General features: G+C 36.9%; 1 protein-coding gene across 2 annotated transcripts in view; it reads right to left on the bottom strand.

Annotated features, from left to right (window-relative positions):
• ppp1r37 (protein phosphatase 1, regulatory subunit 37) overlaps positions 1 to 20,575 on the bottom strand; it is a 53,206-nt gene that overhangs the window by 27,499 nt on the left and 5,132 nt on the right. Inside the window, exons 2-3 of one of the 2 annotated variants that reach the window (XM_079873342.1) lie at positions 4,431 to 4,528; positions 4,129 to 4,173 (exon numbers count right to left, since the gene is read on the bottom strand). In XM_079873342.1, coding sequence (XP_079729468.1) covers positions 4,129 to 4,173; positions 4,431 to 4,528 — 143 coding nt within the window. The remainder of the gene's footprint in view (positions 1 to 4,128; positions 4,174 to 4,430; positions 4,529 to 20,575) is intronic. The other variant, XM_079873343.1, reaches the window with a different exon arrangement.

Raw genomic sequence — 20,575 nt, 5'->3', positions numbered from 1 at the left:
TCCTCAGCAATCAGAGACTTGGGTGGTGTACACTTGTGCTGGTGAGGAGGGAAACTGTATTAAAGAGGATCTATTATGCTTTTTTTTCCCCATGTTCACTTTCTTTATTGTGTAATGTTGCTGTTTGAGCAAAGTCCCTCCAGCGGGAGTTCTTCTCTATATCAGTGTCAGTGTTTCTGAACTCCCTGAAACGACTCCATTGTAGTCTTGAGTTTCTTCCAGGAACGAACACGTCACAATATTCCTCATTATAATAATTAATGTGCAGAATAAAGGGGCGGGGCCTGGTTGAGTCAGTTAGTAGTGTGTTAAACTGGCGGTTATGGTAAGAGGCGGGACATTTCCCAAACACACTCGAAGCGCTCAACCAATCACAACACACTGCTCCAGCCGACCAATCAGAGCACAGTGTGCTTTTCAGAAGGAGGGGCTTCATAGAGACAGGAAGTAAACAGAGCGTTACTGACAGACTGGGAAGAGAGGAGCCGCAACAATGGAGAATATGGGGAATTTTTTTACTACTTAGTAGATCCCAAATCATCTTTATCAAGCTCGTATATTAAAGTTCAATAATTTCACTTAAATGGCAATGCAAATGACCTATTAATTGTCATTTAAGTGAAATTACTTAACTTAAATATACAAGCTTTATAAAAATTATCATTCTAGAAGAAAATTTCAGATGGCACTTAGAGGCTTTTGCATCTGAACTCTTCATATATATATATATATATATATATATATATATATATATATATATATATATATATACAGTACAGGCCAAAAGTTTGGACACATTACTATTTTTAATGTTTTTGAAAGAAGTTTCTTCTGCTCATCAAGCCTGCATTTATTTGATCAAAAATACAGAAAAAAATGTAATATTGTGATATATTATTACAATTTAAAATAATTGGTTTTCAATTTATTATACTTTAAATTATCATTTATTTCGGTGATGCAAAGCTGAATTTTCAGGATCATTACTCCAGTCTTCAGTGTCACATGTGACATCCAGTCAATCACATGATCCTTTAGAAATCATTCTAATGTTCTGATTTATTATGAGTGTTGGAAACAGTTCTGCTGCCTAATATATTTGATGAATAAAAGGTTAAAAAGAACTGCATTTATTCAAAATAATTTTTTTTTTTTTAAATATAAATCTTCTTTATTATCACTTTTTATCAATTTAACACATCCTTGCTGAATAAAAGTATTGATTTATTTAAAAAAAAAGAAAAAAATTACTGACCCCAAATTACTGACCAGTAGTGTATATTGTTTTTATAAAAGATTTCTATCTTGAAAAAATTTGCTTCTTTTTTTTCTTTTCTTTTTTCTTTTTCTTTTTTTTATTCATCAAAGTATCCTAAAAACGTATCACAGGGTATGAAAAAATATTAAGCAGCAGAACTGTTTCCAACTTTGATAATGAATCATCATATTAGAATGATTTCTAAAGGATCATTTGATAGACTGGAGGAATGATCCTGAAAATTCAGCTTTGCATCACCGAAATACATGATAATTTAAAGTATAATAAATTGAAAACCAATTATTTTAAATTGTAATAATATATCACAATATTACATTTTTTTCTGTATTTTTGATCAAATAAATGCAGGCTTGATGAGCAGAAGAAACTTCTTTCAAAAACATTAAAAATAGTAATGTGTCCAAACTTTTGGCCTGTACTGTATATATATATATATATATATATATATATATATATATATATATATATATATATATATATATATATATATATATATATATATATATGGCCACTTGCCATCTGTGGTAAGTAAACTGTCATAAACGGAGCATTAATCTTCTTAGTACCTTTTCTCTCTCTCTCTCTCTCTCTCTCTCTCTCTCTCTCTCTCTAGCGCATTTCTTTTATAGGCCTGTTTGTGAAGTCATTTTTCCAGGGGTGACTAAGCAATGAAGAGAGAGGAACACAAGCACAGACTGAGGTGGTGGAAAAACACATACGTACACACGCACTCAGTAATGACCGGCTATTTTCTGCCCTGGGGACTCCCAGTGGAAATTTACCACGGTGCCCTCGGAAGGATTTAACAGGCCGATGTCCTTCTGCACAACTACAGGTTACACGTATTGCACCAAAAATGCATTACATGAAAAAAGTACACTTGCAGAGAAAAATAAAGGAATGGACAAGAAACAGATGGGAGACACAAAAGAACGGGAACGGAGAGAAAGAGGGGAGGAGAACGACAGCATGTGCTGGTTGGTGAGTGATTGTGGGTGTTAGCTGGCATCTCTGTGCAAACATCAGGCCACGATAACATGATGGCTCTCTTTCTGTCCGTTTCAGTGACTCAGCTAGAAGCAGACGGGAGAAACTGCTCACTCTCTCTCTCTCTCTCTCTCTCTCTCTCTCTCTATCCATCGCTCTGGGTCAGCAGGCATGCACGTGTCCTCCTGCCTCATCAAAACACACTGCAGAGTCTCACCTGAAATCTTTCATGCATTTTTGAAGTCAGCATGCAATTAAAATCACCCTGTCTATTTTCTCATCATGCATTCAGGTCCGTTTTGATATGCATGCCTATCGGTGAACCATTGCAGTGTGGGAAATTTACCATCTTTTCATCTCAAAGTGAAAGTTACGCAACAGTAGGTTTCATCAATTCGGACCGTTTTTGGGCAACCATGAGTTATAAGTTTAAATGAATTTAATTAAATAAATTTATTATTCAATTGGGGTTGATACTGGAAATTCTCAGATTGTATATTCTTAATTTCATATGATATATATTTTTCTTGCATCACAGTGGATTTTCTGTGTAAAATTTGAAATTTCTAAAAAAATATATATATATAACCAAAAGGGCTAAAAGCATTAACATGGTTTTATTATCAAGGTTTATTTTTCTCCAACAACAGCCATAATTAGTTTTTCATAACCATTTATTCATTTTATTTAATTTTTTTGCTGCAGAGCCATTAAGACGTCAAATTTTAGTAACGTCAAATTTGAACCTTTGAAAATCACAACATTAGTAATTTCAATGCATAATTGCTTATTGTTATAGGAAGTCTAGTAGTTAAACATTAGCTGACAGAAAACAGGCACATTCCCGTTGAGCTCTAACCAAACCATTATAACGCTACATGCAAATAACCCAGAATTTGCCTGGGGGTGTGTGTGTCATCAGGACAGGGAGAAATGACCGTTTGTTGACTCGGTTTGGTACGTTTACGACGCTGTGCCTGTAAGAGGCTTTCAGTGAGCGAGCTGCAGCCAGAGGGAGTCAGGAGGCATGTGACTGGGCCGATGCCAGAGGTCAGGGAGGTTATATGTTTGTGATCAGAGTACAAATGTAATCCAGCACAACGGGCCAACTGGGGATACAAAAGAGATTATTAACGTGCACGATAAAGCTTCCCTTTCTTCAGTGAGGGTGTAATTTATGGGGAGTTTGGGCAAAAATGCAACCCAAATTCAAGATAAGGGGTCAAAAAATTAAAATGAAAAGTGTCAATTGCGGCATTTCATCTAAATCTGCTCACGTTGCATCAAAGCACTTGCTATTATACCTAGCTATTTTTTGAGCATTATAACCAATCATGCATGTTTCTGTTGAGTGTATGAATGCAATGTCCAATCAGAGGTGTTCAGATTAGTCACCAGCAATTGAGAAATCAGTTGTTGCGAGAGTGCATAACTCTGTAACCTTGCACTAGACTAAAGTCACGGACTGCGTGCTTTCCTTGCTTTTTGTATACAAGTTATACTTTTTCTTTATGATACTAAAATACAAGACATAATAATGTACATGTCTTGATTTTCTAATGCATTAAAAATCTATAAATTAATTCATAGTTATAAACTTTTGTCCGAGTAGCCTACAAGAATATGACAAGCCACTTCCCCACACATAAATTATGTATTCTATTAATCAACATTAACAATCATTATTACAACATCAAGAGCAATATTCTGCAATAATGATGTCATAATATTGCCCTGTAATGAATTCATGTTTTTTTTTAATCATTTATATACTTTATGTAGGCTATCACTGTGCAATTGTTGTGTAAATACATGAATGCCACCTTTGATCAGCATTAAACAGTCTGTGTAAATAAACATACCATGTCAGATGCAGCTTCTGTTCCACCTTTGCAGTATAAAGATGTCTTTTGTTCATGTTGATAAAATTGGTAACAATCAATAGGTGGTTGAATAAATTAAACTGGTTGAATAAATTTAAGTATTTGACATAAAAACAATACAGATACATATAATATGTTAATCAAATATTGCAAAGCAAATATTGCCTCTTAATGGAAGAAAAGTTACTTTCTGACCCAGGTGTGAATACAATGCTTTATGACTTCAAGAGGACTTGAAAGAATATGTAAAGAATGTCCAGCATGCTTTGCAGGGGTGTTACCTGTATCTGTTTGAGCACTTTGGGGATTGGTTTGCAGTTGAGCTTCTGGCATGCTTGTCTGTAGGCATTCAGAATCTCCTCCACAGTCACATTCTGGGCTGCAGAGACAAGGACAAGGACAAGGTCAAAGGTCACGTACAGTGTATGCAACAGATCATCATTCTCATCAAATGGAGAAACAAATAAAACAGATGAAACTATTTCTTCACAGCATTAAATTAAAGCCTGAATCCAGCTCAGTAGGTCATCTCTCATAGGCAGTTCAGTAGGTCCTGTAACAGAGCACATGTGTAGCGTCCGGACGAGAAACAGAGCGAGAGAGCGAGAGAGCAGGGCTGCTCGATTATGGCAAAAATCATAATCATGATTATTTGTGTCAGAATTGAAATCACGATTATTGGTGGGTGATATGATCAAAGTCTTAATTCATTATATGAGCCATTTAAAAAGTAAGTGGAATTTCAAAATTATCGATACTTCAGCAAAAACTAATAATTAGCAAGTAAAAAAGTCCTCAAAGCAGTTACAGAAGACGAGTAAACAGTTAGCAATAACATAATAACAAAGAAACTAATTACAAAAAAATTACAAAATACAACAGAACAAAAATACTAATTAAATAAACAGTGGTTTTAGGTTTTTCAGGAAGATGTACTAACAGTGGTATTCAGATAAGTAATAGCCTACAACAGAAATTGAATAAAGGGTAACACGGGTTCAATTCTCACTATTAACTAGTTGTTTATTAGCTAGGATATTGGCTGTTAATTTGTGCTTATAAAACACATATTAATGCCTTATTCCACATGACCTTATTCTACATCCCTTAATCTTACCAAATACCTAAACTTAAATGTAAAAAAAACTACCTTATTAACTATTAATAAGCAATAAATAAGGAGTTTATTGAGGCAAAAGTCATAGTTAATAGTGACTATGTATTCCCCACACTAAAGTGTTACCGAATAAGTAATCCAATGTAAAATAACACTGCTGTGCTACATTAAATATAGACTAATCCTTATTTAAAACTACAAAAGTTATTCATTCAAGAGCAGTGAGTGATTTCGTCTTTGTCTTTTCTTGTTTGATTAACATTAATGTTGGCTGCGGTCACTTTAAGAGCTGCACGGATCCAATATACTGTTACAAACGCGTTTCAAATACGCTTTCTCAAATGTTTACATTTACTTAAGACATGACCGACCGTGTTGACGTCTCCTTCGGGGCTTATTGCGCTTTTAATAACAATATTTAATATCAAGCACGTCCCGCAGTTTAGCAACAGTGGAGTGCATTTTAAATCACTCACTTGTTCGACTGATTTGGATGTTAAGTTTGACACAGCCCACCGCTGTGAAGGAAAGGAAAGTGCGCGGGACACGATTTACCTCGATTATCTGGTTTTCATAATCATTCGAAGCAAAGTTGAAATCAAAATACGATCGCACAGTCCTACGAGAGAGCAAACGGATCTGTCCACACTGAGTCTGGGAGGAGATCAGTGTGTGTACACTGTGATTCTTGAGCGCTCTCAGTAGGGCCTTTGTGTAACACACACACACACACACACACAATCAAGCGTTCTAGACCTTCTAAGCGCAGTCTACAGTCATATGACTTCATACATTCATACTTATTGTTTTGAGGTGACACATTTGTACAGTTTGCGAGATGGTTTAAGCTCAAATATCAGGGCCCTACAGTGTGAACATGTGAACATGTGCTTGCATTTGCCCTGCGGTGATACTACAGTGTTATTTGTTATGCAAATACATTAACCATAACATAAAAGTAGGCGACTGAAATCTTAAAGCAAAGGAAGCACCAAAACCTATTACATAACAACAGTCTTGGCACAAAAAAAAAAAAAAACATCAACATTATAGGGAGATATCAGAGAAAAGAATAAAAAAAAAATGCTTAACATAACCCACTTAATATATATATATATATTAAAAAATTACTTCAATTGGTAACACCTAAAGAAATTAAGTTCTCAACTTAAATTATCAGGTTTTTCACGATAAAATGTGATAATTTAAGTTGAGAAAACTTAATTTCTTTATGTGTTACCAATTGAAGTAATGTTTTTAAGTTGATCCAACTATTCACTTTTTACAGTATATATATATATATATATATATATATATATATATATATATATATATATATATATATATATATGGTTTTTTATAAGTGATTTAAATAGAAGACTCAATGTTCATCTATTTCGGGTCATAATTAGGAGACAATGAACGTCCATATGCTTGCGTGACGCACGAAAACAACACAAGAGTTAGTGAATGCAGAATTTACATTTTTGGATGAACTAAACGTTTACAGTTTGGGAATCGTCAGTTTGACGCTTTCTTGCATTAGAACTGTGATTGACGGCACTGATCACATGAAGCGCTGGAACGGCACTCCTCAAAGTGAAAGCGCAAACATCCTTTAAATCATCATATCACATTTGGTTTTAGTAGTATGATTATTTAAAGCGTTTCGATGGTTTATTCTTACATGTATAGTGCATTAATAGCGGGAGAGACGGGACATAGCGAGCACCGGGAGAGTGTACACGCGTGGCTTTGTTTGTGTAGATCCAAGCGTGAAAGCGTGAGTACAAAATTAAAGTTTACGGATTTGTGACAATACTACACACAACTACTAGCCTATATATAATGTTGAATATAACGTATAATAATGCAATTGAGGAATATTTGTGGGTCCAAATAATTTTAATAATACTACAATAATAATAAAACCTTTTTATTTTGGCTTAAAATATCACATTAGTATCATATAGTGAGCTCAGCATTGCGATTTGTATCGATTAGTTGAGAACGGCGATTAATTTGCGTGTACAATAAGCAGTTTAAAACATCCATTCACCCGATAAAGTTTCGCATCGAGATGGTATAATCAAACACACTGTATCTTGTGGAGCGCACTCAGAGTTTGCATTTACTTGCCACTTTTTGGAAACAGAGCATAAAAGTGGACTTGATTTCTTATCCTGCTGCGCCCTCTATAGGCCATGATCAGAGACCAGTCGATAAGCATCATGGCAGAACATTAAAGTCGACTAGACGACTAGTCTGTGACCAAAGAGACACAAAAGTTAAAATTCTGGTTTATTTTCACCCTGTTGATTACCACATACACATATTGACAGCATACATCTGTGTGTATAAATGAACAATAAACATGTTTACAGTAAACCCAATCACGATGCAAGCTTTGCAGGACTGAATGTTCAAGAGGAAAAGTCAATCTTGTGTTTCTGTTCAAGCATTCTTCAGTGATTTTACTGAATTTCTTTACTACAGACGACCCCTAGATTGAGGGAAAATGACCTCTATTTCATGACTTAGTGTTTTCCAACCTCATTTGAAAGTTCAAACAATGGAAACTGGATCTGGAGAATGGTGGGTACTGGGAAGGGACGATGTCCAGAGACCAATTGTTGTGTGCTTGGATTGATCGCTCAAGATTGACAGGTCTTGATTTACCATGCGACATAAAACAGGAGCGCACAGCTGAAACAGTGCTGGAAGATCAGCACTCATTAACCAGGATCTTGTTACTTATTCTATGTATTAATATTTTATGCTTTGTGGTTTTTACACATGTAAGTAGGTCTTATGTTCAGTAAAACACTCTTGACACAATTTTGAATTGCTTTGAGATTTTCAACACAATTTTTGGCCCAGATGCAGTTGACATGATTGTGTATTTACTTCATGTCAATCACGAATAATAACAAAATACATATTTTTTTATGGTTTCTCCTCAGCAGTGTTGTAACATAAGAACCTTGAAAGTCAAAACATGATAAAAATCTATTTTCGTCAAAATTTGAAAGGGTTTATATCAAATAAGACCATGTACTTGATGCCACTTAGATGTGAAATCATTGAAAATGCCTTCAGTGTGATAGGCCGATCAAGATGACAAGAAAACGATAGTTATATCGGCTGCAAAAACCCTGATCGGAGAATCCCTGATGATTGTACATGAGGTCATCAGGTTTAAAATAACCTGAAATATTCCTTGTGCAGAAAAGTAAAAACACTGTCTTCAAGAGAAAGACTCACAGAATCAAAGTGCTATAGAGTTTCTGTTGTCTTTTTGCACACACAAACGTGTAAACACCCCAGAGCACCAGTGACCATGTGATGATGTGCTGGTTGATGACTCTAATGATAATTACCCGTTTGGATGCAGTCCTTCAACGCTTGCTTTCATCTAATAAGCTGCAGACTAATCATGACCAGTCACTTTACATGGGCTATAAATAAAAATGAATACATGAACAAATGAGACGATTCAGCTAAGAGTGCATCGTGCGTCTTTCATCTTCTCCTCTAATTAAACTAAAGTCTGCTCTAAAAGATTTCCAATGGCTCATTCTCCATGAGCGGAGCTCAGGAACGTCTTCCGGAGTCTCAGCAATACTTCTGTAATCCAGTCTCTCCAGTTTTTTAATAAGCAACACCAAACCAATGCTCAATAATTACAACAAAAACTGCAATGTCGTCAGGACAAAACAGTTAGTCACATTACAAACGTTTTTTGGTTAATTGAAAGATTGGTAACACTTTACAATAAGGTTCATTAGTTAATGCATTAACTAAGAATGAGCAAAACATCTGTTAAAGTATTTAATAATCTTTGTTAATGTTAGGGGTTACACTTTATTTTAAGGTGTCATTGTTACAGTGTAATTATATATTTTTAAGTACTGAGTAATATTAAGCAACTACATGTACTTACTATAGGGTTAGGGTAGGATTAGGGTTTGGTTGAGGGTTAATTGCATGTAATTATGCATTATTTACTCTTATTACTACGGTAAATACATGCAACATATGTAACAAGAACACTAAAATAAAGTGTTACCATGTTAGGCAATATAAATAAAGCTGTTATTTGTTTGTTCATGTTAGCTCACAGTGCATTGACTAATGTTAACAAATACAACCTTTGATTTTAATAACGTATTAGTAAATGTTGAAATTAATATTATCTAAGATTAATAAATGCTGAAGAAGTACTGTGCAAAAGTCTTAGGCATGTTAATATATAGATGAAGTTAATATAATATATAGATGAACACATGAAGTTTCGACTAGTAGTCGTTCATTTCAGGCATTAGTCGACTTTGTACATTTATATGAATTGAATTACTATAATATTTACACTGGGTGGCAGAATATGCCTATTCCGCGCTCAGGCACACGCAATAAAGCTTAACGCAAAGCACAGGCAAAACTAGCCTAATGATTATGAACTCGTCTGAAAAATTAGCAGGGAGACATTTTAGGCTAATTATATTTTATAGTAAAGAGTTGCCATATGCATTTCTACTCATTTCCTTGTTATTCAGAAAAGAAAAAAAAAAACACAATATATTGCATTATGGGAATTAAAAGGGCAGGCCTTAATGATGTGCTGTTTTTAAGTCACATGACATTTGAATGTCCCTCCAAAAATCTCTTTCCCAATGTCACCCTCATGCTCTATGAACCTCATTTCTAAACATCTCTTCTCCAGGGGGATTTTTTTTTTTTTGCAGCGTCTTTGGTAAGTAAATTACATATTTGTATTCACAAATCAACTTTCTCTAACATAGTTTTACTGTAAATTGAGAAAATATCAATGTTTCCATATAGCAACGCTGTACCATAGTGGAATTACTGTAATGTATTTCCCCAATACAGTTTCCCCCTTTACAGTTTGGTAGATGTTACTCTTGTATGACGTAAACCATGGAGTATTTTAAGTTTAAAAAATGCAAGCGCTTGTGTCTGCGCCTCCATGTCGTGCAGTAAAGCTGCCTTCCACACGCACACACCAACACTTATATGCTCCTAATAATAGCGCACATTTCATCTAGGTTAACGTTAGAGCAAGCACATGTAAAGCTGTAAAAACTAATAAGCCATGTTTGAGGTTGATGGATGATACGCGAACGTTTGGATTTCTTGCCCAACACACTGTAATTACCATCAGGACCCGCCATTAACGATCTGACCCTCATGGACTGCGTGACTTTTTCTGTGACGAACCAACTAATAAAATCCTGGTCGACTAACTTTTAGTCAACTATTAGGACTATTGTAAAGTGCAATACTGCAGGACTATACTTTGTGATAATTGGTCAAAAAATAAATCTGTTAAATCTGATTCTGTTGCATAGAACTGAACAAAGAATAATATATTGATTTTTGTTATTATTTTAATATATTTTATGGCCAAATTTAGTGTGATCCTTTAAATAAAAGTGTGGTTATTTTATTTTATTGGCCTGTATTTTTTTTTAATTCATATATAAAAAATTCAATAAGAATTTAATTCTTAAAAAAAAAAAAAAAAAATTTGGTTTCGATTTGCCACGTGCAACCAGAATTTTCAGTTTCAGCCGAGAATTTTAATTTCGGTGCATCCCTATTAATAAGGACTAATCTACATTTAATTAGTAATTTATGCAGGGAAGACTGGTCCGTATGCTGTGTCAGACTGGGCAGAGTCTGAGAAGGGCAATAAACGTGCTCCGTGTACTCTGTGAACAGCATGTCCTTGGAAAAGCATTAGCTTGGAAAGTGCGTACTAAGTCTCAGCATGGGTAAATGTTCCCAGATAGAAAAAGCATTCCAACTGCACGCATATAAATGCCATTTCATTTCACGTGTTGACTACATGACAGCTGACTCCTCCAGTAGTTTCACAGAAGGCAGAGCAGCAAATGGCATTAGAGTATGAGATGAAATGACTTAGTCATCGTCATGAAGTGTCTTTAAAGAGGAGGAAAGCATGCATGTTTTTCAAGTGCAGCCTTCGTATTTTCACCAAATTTGCACAGCTATTTGGACACGCCATCTGGGTAGATTTCATAACCTTAAAAAACATCCAAACGTGATTGTGTGTGTGTGTGTGTTTTGTTTACCACATCCAGATTCCAAGTTACACAGACCTGCACAGTGGTAAGATTTCAACATGGCATTTGAAAATGTTGCGGTGATACAGATTAACCACAACACTAAAGCATCTCAGTATCTCCGTTCCTAATGGTACATCCACTACGTATATATATATAGATTATGGCATCACGAGAGTGGGGAGAATTAATGAAGACCTGTCTATCAGCAAACAGTCTTTGGGGAAACCTGTGGTCTGCATTCCTCTGAATGGCGTCTTTCCAACAGGGCCGTTGGAGAACACTTACTGGAGTGTGTTGCTGAGCTGGCCAGACGTGTAAATTAAAGACTGCTTCTTCAGATTAAAACTCATTACACTTAGATCAATGCACAGAGACTGGTACTGCAGCACACAGGCCTAGCAAAACCTGCAGAAACATGAGTTTAAAGGGATAGCCTACTTCACCAAAAAAAACAAAAAGAAAATTCTGTCATCATTTACTCATTCTCATGTCATTCCTAACCTATGACTTCCTTTAGATATTTGAAGAATGTTGGTAAATAAAGAGTTTGATGAATGATGCCAATGGCTGATACAAAGCTGATTTAATTTAAATATAGCCTAGCAAATAACAAGCTGCATTGAAATTTACATCTGAAAGAACACGTGTCAACTGACTTCATGCGTCTACTCAAATTCACCTTGCCATGAGTTGGTAAAATAGCCCTAAAATCACAGAGAATTTTAATTTAAAACTAGCACATAATATCTGAAACTGTACTTCGTAGGACTACACGATTAATCGGAACGAAACCGCACGCGATTTGGCAAAGTCTGAGATTTGATTAATGTGCAGCTTGTCAGTGCAGCACGGCTCTGTGATCAGCAGTAAATGCTGTTCGTCTGAAAGCCAGAGTTTTAGACATAAAGTAGTATTTTTAGTGCCTGATCGCCTCATCCAGCCGCTGAAACTGCTGTGCTTTCCATAGACGATGTGAGGATTACCGTAAAACTTCAAATAATAGCCCGGGCTTTTATTTTCCCAAATCGCCGAACTGCACCGGCTTGTATTTGAGACAGGCGTCTATATGAGACAGGCCTTTAATTTAGTGTTGAGACTTCACCCTCTGCTGCAATATACATTTAGTTTTACATTCATTTACAGAAATCAGCTGGTTGAATGGAAATTGCTGATGTTATCGTATTTTTAGGTGATATTCTCAATTCATTCAGTAAACGGAATGGACGCTCTGAGGTAAAGTGAATTCAGACTGCAGACTTTTAGCAACGATTACAGTACAATCATATTACAGACATGATCTTAATTCCATATTGTCCTTAAACATTACTAAATTGCTGGCCATAAACTGACAAAGTGCGCGTCCGGTGCGGTGTGCGATACCTCGAGTTGTCATGGACGCGACGCGGCGCTTCTCGTCCGGTGTGCGATACCTCGAGTTGTCATGGACGCGACGCGACGCGGCGCTAACTTTCTCTGCCTGCCTTGCTTGCGCTTACAGCTCCCGCCCAGATGCGCAGGGCTCTCTTGCGTGCGCAATTTGCACCATAGAACTGGCTTAAACAGACGATCTGACGGGTTTTAGAAGATTAAATACAACCCGAAACTAAAAAAACAGACCGGGCCTCTATTAGAGACCGGCCTTTATTTATCCAAACCTGTATCCACACCAGGCGTGTAAAAGAGACAGGCGTCTATTTGGGACTCGGCTATTATTTGAAGTTTTACGGTATTACACTGGAATATATCGAGATTCAACATCTAAAACATTTGAACTTTGATTACCGTTTCTGATAAGCTTTGTGTGATCAAGCACTTTATTCCTAGTTCATAATACTGTACAACCAACACAATCTCAGGGCAATTCATAACTATTTTAAGTTTTTGGGAATTGATGGATAATTTGTGTGTTTTCATACGATCTGCACACACACTCCAGTGACGGGTATGTTTAGGGGTGGAACTTCACGCTTGCTTTTGTCCAATAATCGTACCATTTTGTACAATTCACAATTCACACCAGATCTGCAGTTAATGACCTCCACATTTCCATTTCCCTTCCATGATACGCTGTTTATTATTTTGGCCGGTAAAAAATATGCTTGGCTGGTGAATTTTTTCATCTACCAGTCCCCGTGGCAGGTGAGCCAAAAAGTTAATTTCGGACCCTGCTCATGGGCCAATCTCAATCACGCGACACTGTTATTACACAGCGCTGGGAGATCCAGTGAGAAAGTGTTTGAATTCACCACAGAATTAATAATATCGCAGCGAGACCTAATTGGAAGCATCCAAATTCGGCGCAGAATTCTGTTATCAACCACACATGTCAGATCAAACAGGGCTGACGTGCAAACCAGGACAACCTTAAAAGCTTTCAGCCAACTCGGAAAAGGCAAAGCGAATTGCAAACTCTATCGCAACATTTATTGCCAAATCACTTCCATTTGTTTAATTAATAAAATATAATGGAAGTAAATTCATTATGGATCATTACAAATACTTTGTTTTAAAAGTACCAATAGTCACACAGTGAAAAAAAAAAAAAGATGCATCGATAATCGTTTTATCATCGTATCACAGCCCTCTGAATCGTAATCGAATCGTGAGGTGCCTAATGATTCCCACCTCTAATGGATCCGCGGAAACGACTAAAAATTCTGTATTCTGCAGAAGTCGTTCAGTCGAGGTGGATCGGTCGAGGTGGATCTCGGAGGACTTCGAGGGGAAGATGAGCTCACGGTGGCAGAGCCTGAGCGGAGGACACATCACTGTATTGAGCAGCCCTAACTCCTAGAGTAACTTTAGTAAACTGATGTAATGCAAAACATTACATCAAGTACACCAGTGACAGATAAAACAACATGAACTATAAAGTTTGGGAACATTTCATAGCACAATTAAAAAAAGGCAGTAAAACTAAATTCTTTGCAAATCTCTTTAAACCCCACCACACTATCCAATCCATTCAAACGCATACTTGCACATACTTGCAAGCACACCGTCGATGTAAAAGCAGCAAACATTAGAGAACCGGAAGAGCTTGTAAATTGTAAAGGTGTTCTGAATACACTGCGCCCCTTTTTCTTTCTGAGCTGATGTGTCGATCACTTGGAAATATGATCCGGTTCAACAAAATCAGTACATTTACACCAAACCCTATGGTTCTGAAGGTCATTGACAGGAGTGTTAAACGCATCTTGATGACACTCAGAACACAGAAAGCTTGTCCTGGAGCAAGCCGTTAAAGCTAACCACAGAATATCAATTGCCAGTGTAAATGAACTGTGCCACTTTCCTGTGAAATACATCCCTGAAATTCTCAGGAATGGTCTAGTTCCCTGCCCTGAAGCTTCTGAATGTTAAAGGTACAATATGTACGAATTTTGTATCAAAATATCCAAAAAACACTTGCACATTTATTTCTAATTGATTAAATATTAAGTAAAATAATTAATAAATATAAATTTCATATATTTTTGCTTTGTCTTGGACACCCTGCTCTCTAATATATCGGCAATCAAAAAAACAAAAAATATAATATAACAAGAAATATAATTAGGTCTCAGTTTATACAGATTCTTTGAGTGCTCAAACTTCGAACTGTAAAGTACAGCAAGTACTGGTCTTCCTCAGAGCGAAGATAATGACAGCTCCTTTAAACTCTGATAAAGATGATATGTAAACAAAAGTTAAATGTTGGCAATTAACGTGAGGTGCTGTCAGCAGACAGAATCAGGCCCCTCGGGGGATAGGACAGAAACACTCGCACACTTGAGCAATACCGCATGCGGTCCTCCTTTCCCACCAGACAAGCCTAGACATCAGCAAGTTCATTTCCTCTGAGGAGAAGGCCTGAGGCCAAACGTAGCACAAAAGCTAGTTTTGGTAATGCGTTTCTTCAACGATGGGCAGTTTTGGCCCTGTAGATAGGCTACACTAATTTGCAGGGCTGAAGAAAAAAAAAAAAAAAAAAAATTCTAAAATAGATTTTTTTTTATTCCAGAATCGATATTAATTCAAATTCAATTGCTTTATTTTTGTCCTTGCTTGTAGACGAGGTTGACAGAAGTTAGCCACTTTCGTTCCAACAGAGCATGAAATGTGTCGTTATCTTTGAGTGTTGACTGTCGTAATATCCCAAGTGGAAGAGACGTTTGACTGAAGGCCAGTGCCCGGTTGCATAAAGCACCTTAAGTGTAATTTTCCCTTAAGTTTGCCCTTATGTTTCCCTTAAACCTAAGGGTGTTGCAGAAAAAAAACCTTAAGTGTTACTTAAGGGTTTCTTTAAGTGAAACGTCATAAACACTTAGAATCTCCCTTAAATGCTGTTTTTTCACTTAAATAATCCCTTAAAAAGTGTTAAGTGTTGCATAAAACCCCTTAACGGTCATTTCCCTAAGTATAACTTAAGGTTTGGAAATCGTAACCTTAAGAGTAACGAGGACAAAAATAAGACGACATGGCTGAATTTATGGAACCAGCTGAAGATCATTATGTGCCAAGAAGAATTTTTAGGGATAGGGAGAACCCTTTGGACCATTTTAGCGATGAAAAATTGTTGCAAGAATACCGATTTGATCGACGCGCAATATTCGCGCAATACATCGCTAACAAACTAGAGAGCGACCTGCGGTGTTACAACTGCTTATAGCACTGCGTTTTTTTGCAACTGGGAGTTTTCAGTAGTGGGATATGTTTTACATGTGCATAAATCGGCTACCATTCAATAAATGTAGGCTACAATTAGTGTGTATCGGATTTTCAGGTGATATTCTCAATTCATTCAGTTAACGGACGCTCTGAAGTAAAGTGTTCAGACTGCAGACTTATAGCAACGATTATATTTAATTGTACAGTACAGTCATAACATAACATAACGTACAGACATTATCTTAATTCCATAATGTCCTTAAACATAACAATATTGCTGGCCATATACTGTACACTGAGAAAGTGCGCGTCCGGTGTGTGATACAGTTGTCCTAGACGCGACGCGGCGTGTTAGTGTTTTGCGTATCTATGGCAACAACAGACTTTTATAACGTGAATCCAGGATCGCTGTCGTGAAACACTTAAATGTTTCCCTTACCTAAAAGAACCGTTTAAGAGATTATATGCAACACCCTTAAGTTATTCTCTTAGGTAAGGGGAAATCGCCCCTTAAGTATCACACTTAAGGGAAAAACTTAAGGTGCTTTATGCAACCGGGCACAGTACTTCTGCGTCGGGTGCGCGCAGTAGGTACGGCGTAGCATACGCATAGGTGTGTAACACTGACGCGCACCTCCTCAAAAATGTAACTACACGTCACAACGAAGTGGACCGCAAGATCTGTGATTGGTCGGCTTGGTAGCATCGCGTTTCCTCCTATGTATTTCCGGCATGCTCTTCTGCACCGTCCGCCATTTTTAAATTCAGAAGTTCAGTGAAAGTTCAGTGAAAGTTCAGTGAAGAGCGATTGGTTGAAGAGGTGCGGAAATACATATGGCAGCGAATTCGTGGAGAGAGATTTCCTCCAACGTTCCTCAAAACAGCCGCGAGGAATCCAAACACAGTGGAAGATTAGAAACCCACCCCCGCCAACTAGCGTTTCGGCGGTGTAACCGCAGAGCAACACAGACATAACGCAGAAACAAATGCTCACGACGGCGTCGCCTACATGCATAGCCTATGACGTACACTACGGCGTACACTCGACGCTGAAGTATAAATTGGCCTTGAAAGCACTGAAAAGCCCTTGCGCTACTCATACGCTGAGTAGGGGTGTGGTGGGGGGGGGGGGGGGGTTGCGACGTTCGTCTGTTATAGGACAACTTAGTTTGAATAAAATTAATATTTGTGTAGTGTTCAATGTTGTTATCGATAGAGATACGCGGATGGGGTATTATTTCATCCGCAACTGCATCACAAAACTCATCATCCGCACCAACGTTTTTTGACCAGATTTCAAAGCCGCACCCGCCCGCCATCCGCCGATTGTTTTGCGGTCTAGTGACGATGCAATGCTCGGCTGATGCGGGCCGCAAGAAAGCCCTTGTCTGTTCTAGAAAGGATGCAGCAAAGATATTTAATGCTAATGTATGAGGCATAGGCCTACGCTGAGTTTCATTCATTTAAGATGAGATGCGCTCTAGTTCAACTTCACAATGCAATGCAAGTGAACGCGGCGCACCGGCGCCTCCATGTCACGGTTATTATATTGTCTCCTATATTTGCTTTTTATTAATTAAATACATGCAATTGGTTGATTAAGAAAATCAATTCAATCAAAATCAAAATACAATTTGTACAAAACAAAATTCGCTTTAAAATAAAGGCTTTCTACAAAGCAAAACTCAATGAAGTGGTAAAAATCATGTCTAACGATTTACAAAACAAAACTTCATTAAGTGGTAAAAACCATGTCTCCCGATTGCAAATGTTCATTGCTAATGTTTATTATTGCAAATGTTTTTCATTTGTTTAATAAATCTCATAATGATGTCACATCACTATATCATAGCTTTTATTTCTATCTCAAATGATTGGCGGTCGGTCAGGGGGTACTTGGCAAAGAATCAAATACAGTTGGAAACGAGGTAGACCATTAATAACACAGACTGTTAACAATTGTTTTTAATTAGTAATCTCTATGATAAAAAATGTTTGTAAAGAATATTTTAATAACACGGTTTTGGCGGTTATAGAGTTGTAATGACGGTGTTCAACTATAACCGTCGGTCTCACGGTTATATACTAATTGTCACACCCCTAATGCTGAGAGAGAGAGAAGACAATAGAGCTGCACGATTCATCTTTAAAAGACTGTGATCTCGATTCAAACACCCACGAGATCTTTCAATTCGTCTGTCTATTAAACTTTGACAAAATCATATCGCAACATTCACAGCTGTGTTTGCGCTGACCCGGAGAGTATCGTCATGAAACCGCTTCACAAACAGTCTTTTCAACCTTATAGTGTCATTATTTCTGTGATGCAATAGTTAAATTATCATAGAAGTACTTGAATAAAAGTTTAAAGTTCAAATATGAACACTGATGTCTACGATGGCCATCAAAATCAGCTTTTGATAGAAACTTGGTGCTTAAAATAATGCATTAATCGATTACATTGTTTCGCCACTGAGTGGCGACAAGTGACTGTTACAAAATGTATTTGTTATTGAATCATTTATTCAAAAGAATGTAGTGTTGTATGATGCTTCTGAAATAAGTCAGAAAGATGTGATGGTTTGTTTTTGTAAATATGACTTATACATCATGTACAGTCTGTATAAGTGTATGATTTAACTTTTCCCGAAGGTCTAGTGTTAAAAAAATGCAATATCGAATCGCAATACTTGTAGAATCGCAATTCTTATAAAAATAAATACATAAATCGTAATAGGCCTACATATCGTATCGGCACCCAAGTATCATGATAGTATGCTATCATGAGGTATATTATAGGTGTATCGTCCCAGCTCTACTCATTTGTCCAATAAATTCAACAGTGGTCTGTTTTCTTCGCACATCACATGTCTCATATTTCAACTCAAGCATGCTCTCCTCTGACACACTAATGTCCTTGATAAACAAGAACAAAAACTTTTGCAAGACCTTTATTAGGAGCAAAACTGTTAATTTTGACAAATTATGGAACTGAGAGACAGTTGTCACTTGCCACAATAATGAAGGCATGGGAAAAAGTTCCCAAGATCTTTATATAAAGTGACTGTAATAATAAAAAATAACCCCTTAACATTAAAGCTGTTTCTTGAAAAGTTCTAGAACTTTAATAAAGCTCCAATGTTTCAGACTCAGCATAAAGTTGCTCCCACAGTTGAAATACCACAGACCAAATGAGATTGTGTCATAAACAACAATCTCCTCCGTAAGCCTCCCAATAACTCACAGACCAACAAAGCGTAAAAAATGAAAGCAATCTTCTATTCCTCCTATAGCTCTTTGAACTCGTTGCTATTGCCCTAAAGTTGCAGTGACAACGAAAGTCAGACTTTTATAATAAGGAAAGCCAATCATCGCTTGGGTTGGTAAAAGGATGTGATATTTTCATACTCATGATGAGGAAATGATTTAATTCATTGGCCACCTTTTCTTTGTTTGGAAAGAGCAAATTAGCCTGTTAGGTGCCCTGAAATGATAAAGCATCATACTAATAACACCAATAAATCTAGATAAAAGTAAAAAAATGAAATAAAATAAAAACTTTGAAATGGAGCACACCAAGCAAAAATAAATAAAAATGGTTAGTTAAAATTAAGAGGCTAAAGCTCCGGTCCAAACTTGACCAAAGTATTCTTGCAAATAAACATCATTGAAAAACTGAGTGATATTGTATGGCACGAGTCAGATGAGCTCGAGGGCCGGCGCTGTGGCTCTCAGGGACGCCACGGGTCAGTCACATCTGAGCGATACGGTCAAAAATAGATCTTCACACGCCACCTCATTCCAGCGGACCTCAAAGTCATTCACACAGCAGTGCCACGGTGTGTGTGTGTGTGTGTCGAGAGAGAAAGAGAGAGAAACACACCCACGCCCTTTCCCTCTAGCTGAGACACATCAACAAGGACCTGAATGAAACCATCAGCAGCGTTTAAAAGTGTCAAATCTCCCTCAGGACAAAGCTAACATCTTTAGATATTATCTATTATTTCACATAAAATGAAACGGATTGTAATAAAATAAAATGAACAAAGCGATAAATTACAAATAAATGAAACAGTAGAAACTCAAAATGGGTGCAGCGGTTGCAGGGTTGTCACATGGCAGGTTTTTAGACCGGGATCCTGATTAATGATCGGTCAGACATGAGTGATATCCGCCCTGTAAGCCTCGGGACGTTTAGAAACATCCCAATCCAGGAACTAGGTGAATAACATGAGAAAATCATCATCCAGATAAATTATGGATATGAAACATTTGGTAACACTTTATTTTACAGTGTCCTTGTTATATGTTACATGTGCTTACCATAGTAATACGAGCATAAATGATGTATAATTACAAGCAATTAACCCTCAACCAAAACCTAATCCTACCCTAACCCTATAGTAAGTGCATGTTGTTAATCATTATTACTCAGGACTTAAATATATAATTACACTGTAACAATGACACCTTAAAGTAAAGTGTAACCAAACATATTGTCACATTAATTCCTACTAAATGAACGCAATGAAATCTTGTGACAATGGCA

Source organism: Squalius cephalus, assembly GCF_949319135.1.
Source record: "Squalius cephalus genome assembly, chromosome: 6".
Taxonomy (NCBI): domain Eukaryota; kingdom Metazoa; phylum Chordata; class Actinopteri; order Cypriniformes; family Leuciscidae; genus Squalius; species Squalius cephalus.
Note: the sequence above shows the minus strand (reverse complement) of the source record. Positions and strands in the feature narration are given on the sequence as shown.